Genomic DNA, 10,534 nt, shown 5'->3' with positions numbered 1-10,534 from the left:
TTACTGGGAATTCATCATGGCCAAACTCTCAAGCCATCCTCGGGGCGGACTTTTTGTGCGCCAATGGCCTCCTGGTGGATGTAAGGCTCCGCCGGTTAATCAATGCGGCCACTTTTCACTCCATCCCGTGCCACCGCGGTAACGCCGTGTCGCGCACTGTCTGCTGTGCGTTCCCACCTCCGGATGACTTCACTCGCTTCCTCGGAGATTTCCCAGACCTGACCAGACCCACTTTCTCCTCCACGGCCACGAAACATGGTGTCGAACATCACATCACCACTACTGGCTCCCCGGTCTACGCACGGGCCCGGCGCCTCGAACCTGGCAAGCTCGCGGCTGCGAAAGCGGAGATCGACATGATGGAATGGCTAGGGATTAGTCACCGGTCGAATAGCCCCTGGTCTTTGCCTCTCCACATTGTTCTGAAACCTGGTGGCGGATGGCAGCCTTGCGGCGAATACCGTCGCCTGAACGACGCCACTACTCCTGATCGGTACCCGATCCCTCATATTCAGGATTTCTCTGCCCATTTGGCGGGAAATACCATTTTTTCCAAAGTCGACCTTGTCCGTGCCTACCACCAGGTCCCCGTGCACCCGCAAGACGTCCCGAAAACTGCAGTCATCACCCCACTCGGCCTGTTTGAATTTCTGCGGATGCCGTTTGGATTGAAGAACGCTGCACAGGCTTTCCAATGCTTGATGGACTCCGTGCTTCGGGACCTCAAATTTCTATTCGTCTACCTCGACGACATCCGCATCGCCAGCCCTAACAAAGAGGAGCACATCTGCCATTTACGCACCCTCTTTAGACGCCTCAGTCAACACGGCTTGATCATCAACCTGGCCAAGTGCCAGTTCGGCCTGCAGCAGATTGATTTTTTAGGCCATCGCATCACATCGGACGGCGCAATTCCCTTGCAAATGAAGGTGGAGGCAGTTACATCTTTCCCACGCCCGCAGACCGTCAAGGCCCTGCAGGAGTTCCTCAGGATGGTAAATTTTTATCACTGGTTCGTCGCTAAGGCAGCTCTGCTCATGCAGCCCCTGTACGAGGCCCTCAAGGGCAAGTCCGGCAAGGATCCGATTAGTTGGACGGTCAACATGGACCGGGCGTTCATCGACACAAAAGGCGCCTTAGCCAACGCAACCATGCTAGCGCACCCGCTGCCAGGTGCCATCATCGCCCTTACCACTGACGCGTCAGACTACGCCATCAGCGCAGTGCAGGAACAGTGGGTGTATGGGACATGGCAACCGCTGGCGTTTTTCAGCCGTCAACTACGGCAAAATGAACGGAAGTACAGTACTTTCGACCGGGAGTTGCTGGCCCTTTTTCTGGCCATCCGCTATTTCCGGTTCTTGCTAGAGGGACGTCCGTTCACGGCTTTTGTGGACCATAAGCCACTAACGTTCGCTATGGCCAAGACCGCCGAACCGTGGTCAGCTCGGCAACAACGTCAGTTGACGTTTATCTCAGAATTCACCACTGACATTCAGCATGTGTCCGGTAAAGGCAACCTGGTGGCGGATTGCCTCTCCCGCGCGACCGTTCATGCAGTCCAGCTCGGCATCGACTATGCCCTCATGGCTGCGGATCAAGCCTCGGACCCGGAGGTCCAATCTTACAGAACCACCCCCTCTAGCCTCCAAGCGGCCGACGTCAAATTCCATGCCACAGGCACCACGCTAATTTGTGACGTCTCCGTAGGAACTCCCCGCCCTATCGTGCCAGTCGCCTGGCGCCGAAAAGTCTTCGCCATACACGGGTTGTCGCACCCTGGCATGAAGGCCTCGCAAAGGCTGATGTCCTCCAAATTTGTTTGGCGGGGTATGCATATGGATGTCCGCAACTGGGCCAACACCTGCGTGGTCTGCCAAAAGGCCAAGGTGCAGCGTCACATAAAAGCTCCTTTGGCCACTTTCGCTGTTCTGGAGCGTCGGTTCAGCCACGTGAATGTGGACCTGGTGGAGCCACTTCCACCTTCTCAAGGATTTACACATATCCTTACGATGGAAGACCGCACCACTAGATGGCCAGAGGCAGTTCCCTTGGCAGCCACCACTTCGGCAGACGTAGCCAGAGCTTTCATCTCCTCTTGGGTTGCTCGTTTCGGGGTACCGGCGGGCATCTCTTCCGATCGTGGACCGCAGTTTTCTTCTGAGCGCTGGAACGCAGGGGCTCGGCATCAAACTACATCGCACCACAGCCTACCATCCACAGGCGAACGGCCTGTGCGAACGATTCCACAGGCCGCTCAAAGCCACACTGCGGGCCAGCCTTCAAAGCGCGGGATGGGTGGACAGGCTTCCATGGGGCCTTTTGGGTCTTCGTACGGCACCTAAAGAAGATCTTCAATCGTCATCGGTGGAGCTCGTATATGGCCAGCCGCTACGCGTACCGGGGGATTTCCTCCCGACTCCAACAGAGCCATGGTCCGCATCCCAGCAACTCCTCAACCACCAGGAGGCAGCCAGATGTTTTGCTCCAGTGCCTACGTCGCATCACGGCTTGCACAGCTCCCACGTCCCACCTGAGCTGAAGAATGCCGACTATGTGTTTATCCGCCACGACGCTCATCGGGATCCGCTCAAGCCCCCTTACACTGGTCCTTTCCGCGTGCTAGAGTCGGGAGACAAAACTTTCTCAGTAGATATCGGAAGTAAACCGGACCACATTTCGGTTGACCGGTTGAAGCCGGCACACTTGGACCTTGACCGCCCAGTCAAGATTGCACAGCCGCCGAAACGTGGCCGACCACCCACAGTCGCCGTGCCAGATCAAACGCAACCCCCCCACCAGCTCGCCCGCCGTCCATCAGCTTCCACTTCAAGGCTACAGAAGTCGCTCTGACAGGCTTGTCAGGCCTCCTCGCCGTTTCACTTTTGCTGTTAAAGACAATTCTGGGGGGGCGCATGTGGCGGAGCCACTAAGGGACTCTGATCAATTGTATATAATTCCCTTTAACAATATGTTAGCTACAGCCTGAGTCTGTATCTTTGTTTTTACTGTTTACATGTACAGAGCGCGATCAATTTAATAGCGCGTGTAAACGCGATGACGTCACGCCGTTCATCACGTGATCTCCCACCGGCGGGAAAAACGTGATGACATCATGACGTCAGCCACGGGACCGCCCAAGCAGTCCTCGTGGAGCCTCCGAACTGACTAGACCTATATTCAATGTTCTCCTGTAATTATCCGTTAAACTCTGTTACTTTTCATTAAACCTCGTTTGTTTGATCGCCTGAGTGGACCTCAGTCTTTTGATAGGAACTAAACATTCCTACAACCTTTTAAATATCACAGTAGCGCAGTCAGACAATAATTGACACACTTACTTTGTTTGTGGTCCAGTGCACTGACACAAAGTTCTTTCACAATTTTATTACGGTTGCTGTGAAGGCTGCGCTCACTCTGCTCGTACACCTGGTCTCCAAAGGAGACAAAACAGGACTAATGTTGCCGAGCTCAGCTCTCCATGTCTCTCCAGTGGCTGAAGGGTCTGTAACCCTGTCAGGGGCACCCCTGCCACAGGACTCAATATCCACCCCCTCCACCACTGGTGCACTGTGTCTGCAGTATGTACGGTCTACAAGATGACCACGGTCAGGCCATGTGGAGTCAAGGGCCAGGCAGCAGAATGGATGGAAAGATCTCAAAAAACTTCCCTTAACTCCAACCCTTTGATTTCTGTTTTGTAGCCATCTTTCCATCCATTCTGCTGCCTGGCCCTTCACTCCACACGGCCTGACCTTGTTCATCTTGTCGATCTTACAGACTGTTTATGGATAACAAGCTGGTTACAAAACAGGAAATAGAGAGTAGGGGTTGGGAGTAGCTACTCAGACTGACAAAAGGTGGGAAGTGGTGTTCCACAGGGATCGGTGCTAGGACCACTGTTGTTCACATTTACAGAAACGATTTGGACTCGGGAATCAGAAGTACAATTTCAAAGTTTGTCGATTACACCAAATTGGGAGGTAGAGTTAATACTGAGGAAGACAAAATGCAAGAAGACATTAATAAATTTCAGAATGGGCGTGTAATTGGCAAATGAATTTCACTATAGATCAGTGTGAGGTGGTGTGTTTAGGTGGGAAGAATAAGGAGGCCACACACTACTTGGACAAGGGGGTGAAATTGGGTTGCTTTGTGCCTCCTGCGATATTCAGCGGGAGGTTAGCAGCGGCGGTAGCCGGTAGCGCCCCGCGGCACTGCACCGCTGGCAATGACATCATCACCGTGCGCAGCACCCCGGCTGCAACCTTGGGTTGCGACCCCTGACCTATCGCCGGATTATATGTCCGACAGGGTCAGGGGTCATTTCTGCAGCCACGGCGGCGCCACTTAAAGGGCAGGTGTAGGGCGTAACTTTTTATTTTGGCCGACTGCCAGCACCTGCCTTCTTCCCCTTTCTTCTTTGGGGTGCCGGCCGCGATCACTCAGTCCAGCGCTCCTCTTGATCTGACACCCCTCTCCCCGGTGGTCCAGCAGGGCCTCAGTGTGTGCAGTGATAGGCCCCTCCCCTTTGATCAGGGAGGGAGGTCTGCTATGGCATGGTGCTATGTGCCGACGGGCGTGATGCTGCTGCACGAAGCGCCGCGAAATTCACTGGTAGCGCCTCGAGAGGGAGGGGAGCGCTTCCAGTAGCACCCCGCCTCCTGCCTGGAGCGCTACCACTGAATTTAATGCGCAGGGGCGCTAATTTTTTCGGGGCACTAAAATTAGCCCCAGCGACGTTAGCAACCCAAAGGGGGCGCCACTGAATTTCCCCCCTAAGGGTCTAAATGGGCTGGAGGAGCAGAGGGATCGAGGGATACAGATACACAAATCACTAAAAGTAGTGACACAGGTTAATAAGGCCATTAAAGAAAAAGCACTGAGTACATTCCTAAAGGAGCCTTCTGTTCCGTGCCTGTTCTGTCTTCACAAAGAAGGACACAAATAACCTCCCAGAGATGTCGGGGAACATAGGGTCTGATGAAAGGGAGGAACTGAAAGAAATCAGTATTTGTAGTGAAATGGTGTTAGGGAAATTGATGGGATTGAAGGCCGATAAATCCCCAGGGCCTGATAATCTACATCCTAGGGTACTTAAGGAAGTGGCCCTAGAAATAGTTGATGCTTTGCTGATCATCTTCCAACATTCAATGGAATCTGGAACAGTACCCATGGATTGGAGGGTAGCTAATGTTACCCCACTATTCAAAAAAGGTGGTAGAGAGAAAACAGGGAATTGCAGATCGGTAAGCCTGACATCGGTAGTGGGGAAAATGCTAGAGTCCATTATAAAAGATGTAATAGCAGAGCACTTGGAAAACAGTGACAAGATCGGACAAAGTCAACGTGGATTTACAAAAGGTAAATCATGCTTGACTAATCTACTGGAATTTTTTGAGGATGTAACTGGTAAAATAGATAAGGGAGAATCGGTGGATGTGGTGTATTTGGACTTTCAGAAGGCTTTCGATAAGGTACCGCATAAGAGATTAGCGTGCAAAATTAAGGCACATGGGATTGGGGGCAAGGTACTGACTTGGATAGAGAACTGGTTGGCAGACAGAAAGCAAAGAGTTGGAATAAACGGGTCTTTTTCCGAGTGGCAGGCAGTGACTAGTGGGGTACCGCAGGGATCGGTCCTAGGACCCCAGCTATTCACAATATATATTAATGATCTAGACAAGGGAACTAGATGTAATATCTCCAAATTTGCAGACGACACAAAGCTGGGTGGGCGTGTGTGCTGTGAGGAGGATGTCAAGAAACTCCAGAATGATTTGGACAGGTTGGGTGATTGGGCAAAAGCACGGCAGATGAAATATAATGTGGATAAATGCGAGGTTATCCACTTTGGTGTCAAAAACAGGAAGGCAGATTATTATCTGAATGGCAATAGATTGGGAGAAGGGGAAGTGCAACGAGACCTGGGTGTCCCTGTGCACCAGTTGCTGAAGGTAAGCATGCAGGTGCAGCAGGCGGTTAAGAAGGCAAATGGTATGTTGGCTTTCGTAGCGAGTGGGTTTGAGTACAGGAACAAGGATGTCTTGCTGCAGTTGTACAGGGCCTTGGTGAGACCACACCTTGAGTGACCAGGAGGGGTCGCTGTGCCGGACTCGGCCCAAACCGTTGCTCCGTGTGCGCATGCGCGAACTCTCAGCTGTCAATCAACCATCAGCCAGAAGCAGTCGCTGGTGCATTTATATAGCGCCTTTCATGACCATCAGACATCTTGAAGCGCTTTACAGTCAATGAAGTACTTTTGAAGTGTGTCACTGTTGTAATGTAGGAAATGCAGCAGTCCGTTAGCTCACAGCAAGCTCCCACAAACAGCAATGTGATAATGACCAGATAATCTATCATTTTGTTAACTCTGTTTCTCTCTCTACGGATGCTGTCTGGTCTGCTGAGTGTTTCCAGCATTTTCTGTTGTTATTTCAGATTTCCAGCATCCACAGTATTTTGCTATTATCCTTTTGTTATGTTGATTGAGGGATAAACATTGGCTAGGACACCAGGGATAATTCCCCTGCTCTTTCCCACATTATAACAGTGACTACACCTCAAAAGTACTTCATTGGCTGTAAAGCACTTCAAGACGTCTAGTGGTCATGAAAGCACTGTATAAATGCAAGTCTTTCTTTCTCGAAATAGTCTCAAGGGGTCTTTTACATCCACCTGAGAGAGCAGAAAAGGCCTCAGTTTAATGTCTCATCCGAAAGACGCCACCTCTGACAGTGCCTCAGTACTGCACTGGAGTGTCAGCCTGGACTTTTGTGCTCAAGTCTCTGGAGTGGGACTTGAACTGACAACCTTATGACTCAGAGGCGAGAGTGCTACCAACTGTCATCTTCCAAAATTCTATAGATTATGGAACAGTTCCTGCAGACTGGAGGGTGGCAAATGTAACCCCACTATTTTAAAAAGGAGGGAGAGAGAAAACAGGGAACTACAGACCGGTTAGCCTAACATCAGCAGTAGGGAAAATGCTAGAGTCTATTATAAAGGATGTGATAACAAGACACTTAGAAAATATCAACAGGATTAGACAAAGGCAACATGGATTTATGAAAGGGAAATCGTGTTTGACAAACCTGCTGGAGTTTTTTGAGGATGTAACTGGTAGAATAGATAAGGGAGGACCAGTGGATGTACTGTATTTGGATTTTCAGAAGGCCTTTGATAAAGTCCCACATAAGAGGTTAGTGTGCAAAATTAAAGCACATCGGATTGGGGATAATAAACTGGCATGGATTGAAAATTGGTTAACAGACAGGAAACAGAGAATAGGAATAAATGGGTCTTTTTCAGGGTGGCAGACGGTGGCTAGTGGGTACCGCAGGGATCAGTGCTTGGGCCCCAGCTATTCACAATATATATCAATGATTTGGATGAGAGAACCAAATGTAATATTTCCAAGTTTGCTGACGACACGAAACTAGGTGGGATTGTGAGTTGTGAGGAGGATGCAAAGAGGCTTCAAGGCAATTTAGACAAGTTGAGTGAGTGGGCAAATACATAGCAGATGCAGTATAATGTGGATAAATGTGAAGTTATCCACTTCGGTAGGAAAAACAGAAAGGCAGAGTATTATTTAAATGGTGATAGATTGGGAAATGTTGATGTATAGAGGGACATGGGTGTCCTTGTACACCAGTCACTGAAAGCAAACATGCAGGTGCAGCAAGCAGTTAGGAAGGTAAATGGTATGTTGGCCTTCATTGCAAGAGAATTTTGAGTACAAGAGCAAGGATGTCTTACGACAGTTATACAGGGCCTTGGTGAGACCACACCTGGAGTAGTGTGTGCAGTTTTGGTCTCCTTATCTAAGAAAGGATGTACTTGCCATAGCGGGAGTGCAGCGAAGGTTCACCAGACTGATTCCTGGGATGGCAGGACTGTCGTACGAGGAGAGATTGGGTCGACTTGACCTGTTTTCACTAGAGTTTAGAAGAATGAGAGGGGATCTCATTGAAACGTATAAAATTCTGACATGGCTAGACAGACTGGATGCAGGGAGGATGTTTCCCCTGGCTGGGGGGGTCGAGAACGAGGGGTCACAGTCTCAGGATACGGGGTAGGACATTTAGGACTGAGATGAGGAGAAATTTCTTCACTCAGAGGGTGGTGAACCTGTGGAATTCTCTACCACAGAAGGCTGTGGAGGCCAAGTCACTGAATATATTTAAGAAGGAGATAGATAGATTCCTAGACACAAAAGACATCAAGGGGTATGGGGAGAGAGCGGGAATATGGTATTGAGATAGTGGATCAGCCATGATTATATTGAATGGTGGAGCAGGCTCGAAGGGCCGAATGGCCTACTCCTGCTCCTATTTTTCTATGTTTCTCTATGTTTCTAAGCTGCGACTACACTGGCGATATTTATATTTAACTTGTTTACTACATTATTGACCTGGCCCTGCCCAAACCATTACCACAAGGATATCTGTCATTGTTCTGACTGTGACCACAAGGCTGTGTCACTATCACACACACACACCGTTTCCTTCTTTCACATCTCCATACACAGACCATCTCTTTACACATCCCCTTCCATCCTCAATCAACGTCAGTAAAACAGATTATCTGGTCAATACCACATTGCTGTTTGTGGGAGCTTGCTGTGCACAAATTGGCTGCTGGTTTTCCTACATTAGAACAGTGACTACACTTCAAAAGTACTTCCTTGTCTGTAAAGCACTTTGGGACGTCCTGAGGTTGTGAAAGGTGCGATAGAAATACAAGCCTTTTTCTTTGGATAACAGCAATAGTTACACTGGGATAAATCTTCAGTCATTTTCTATTACAGGCTCTCTGGAAGGTGTGGGGAGCTGGGACTTGAGAGTAACTGAAGGTGTTAGAACTGAGATAATCTAGAGTTAGAAAGGAGAAAAGGCCCAAAAATGAAACAGTCTGTAACAGGACATCAATTAGTCTCCTCTTACCTTGGAGGAAATAAATACTCGACACTGTGTATCTGACATTTGTCCAGAATATTAAACTCTAGCCCAGTTACAGGAGGTATTCTCATCAGCAGAAACAAACCCCACCTGTCAGAATGAACATGGTTCAGTCCTGGATGTAATTAACAGCAGCAATAACAGCAGAATCCAACCCCTGCAGTCACTTGTGAACTCGCTGGTGTTTCAGCAGGTGAATCCTTCCCACAGACCGAGCAGGTGAACGGCCTCTCTCCAGTGTGAGTGTGTTGGTCTGTTCTCAGGTTGGATGATAGACTGAATCCCTTCCCACACACGGAGCAGGTGAATGGCCTTTCCCCGCTGTGAGTGTGTTCGTGTCTCAGCAGATCTCTTGTGCTTTTAAAGATCTGCCCACACTTAGAACATTTGAAGGGTCTCTTTTCAGTGTGAACAAGTTGGTGTTCAGTGAGGCTGCTTAATCGAGCAAATCCCTTCCCACACATGGAGCAGGTGAATGGCCTCTCCTCAGTGTGAACTCGCTGGTGTCTCAGCAGAGTGGATGAATCACTGAATTCCTTCCCGCACATGGAGCAGGTGAACAGCCTCTCCCCGGTGTGAGGGTGTTGGTGTGTCAGCAGATCTCTTGTGCTTTTAAAGCTCTTTCCACAGTCAGAACATTTGAAGGGTCTCTTTTCAGTGTGAACAAGTTGGTGTTCAGTGAGGTTGGTTAATTGAGCGAATCCTTTCCCACACACAGTGCAGGTGAACGGCCTCTCCCCTGTGTGAACTCGCTGGTGTCTCACCAGCTGGGATGACTGACTGAATCCCTTCCCACACTCGGAGCAGGCGAATGGCCTCTCCCCGGTGTGACTGCACCGATGAGTTTCCAGCCGGTACAGGGAGCTGAATCCCTTCCCACAGTCCCCACATTTCCACAGTTTCTCCATTGTGCGGGTGTCCTTATGACTCTCCAGGTTGGCTGATCAGTTGAAGCCTCGTCCACACACACAACACATGTACAGTTTCTCCCCGCTGTAAATGGTGCGACGTTTTTCAGGCTGTGAAACTGGTTAAAGCTCTTTCCACAGTCAGTGCACTGGAACACTCTCACTCGGGTGTGTGTGTCTCGCTGCTTTTCCAGTCACACTGATGTTTGAAATTCCCACAGACAGAACAGGCAAATATTTCTCCTTCCGCATTCAAAGGCTGATGATATTGCCTGTAAAAGCAGTTTACAAAAGTCATCATAGGGTCATAGAGTTATACAGCACAGAAAGAGGCCCTTCGGCCCATCGCGTCCTCGCCGGCCATCAATCCCTGTCTAATCTAATCCCATTTTCCAGCATTTGGTCCATAGCCTTGTATGCTATGGCATTTCAAGTGCTCATCCAAATGCTTCTTGAATGTTGTGAGGGTTCCTGCCTCTACCACTCTTTCAGGCAGTGAGTTCCAGATTCCAACCACCCTCTGGGTGAAAAAGTTCTTCCGCAAATCCCCTCTAAACCTCCTGCCCCTTACCTTGAATCTATGCCCCCTTGTTATTGACCCCTCTACTAAGGGAAAAAGTTCATTTCTATCTACCCTATCTATGCCCCTCATAATTTTGTACA

General features: G+C 49.5%; 1 protein-coding gene across 1 annotated transcript; it reads right to left on the bottom strand.

Moving 5' to 3' along the window:
• Positions 1-9,083: 9,083 nt before the first annotated feature.
• LOC147119152 (uncharacterized) lies at positions 9,084-9,871 on the bottom strand. Its single transcript, XM_085984867.1, has one exon. The coding sequence runs from the start codon at positions 9,869-9,871 to the stop codon at positions 9,089-9,091; it is 783 nt and encodes a 260-aa protein (XP_085840993.1). The 3' UTR covers positions 9,084-9,088.
• Positions 9,872-10,534: the final 663 nt, after the last annotated feature.

This window comes from Somniosus microcephalus, chromosome 4 (genome assembly GCF_052327205.1).
Source record: "Somniosus microcephalus isolate GS21.2 chromosome 4, FLI_Smic_1.0, whole genome shotgun sequence".
Classification (NCBI taxonomy): Eukaryota; Metazoa; Chordata; class Chondrichthyes; order Squaliformes; family Somniosidae; genus Somniosus; species Somniosus microcephalus.
Note: the sequence above shows the minus strand (reverse complement) of the source record. Positions and strands in the feature narration are given on the sequence as shown.

Bases quoted from the DNA above. Each gene is read 5' to 3' on its own strand.
- LOC147119152 (XM_085984867.1), bottom strand. From the start codon at position 9,871: ATGGAGAAACTGTGGAAATGTGGGGACTGTGGGAAGGGATTCAGCTCC.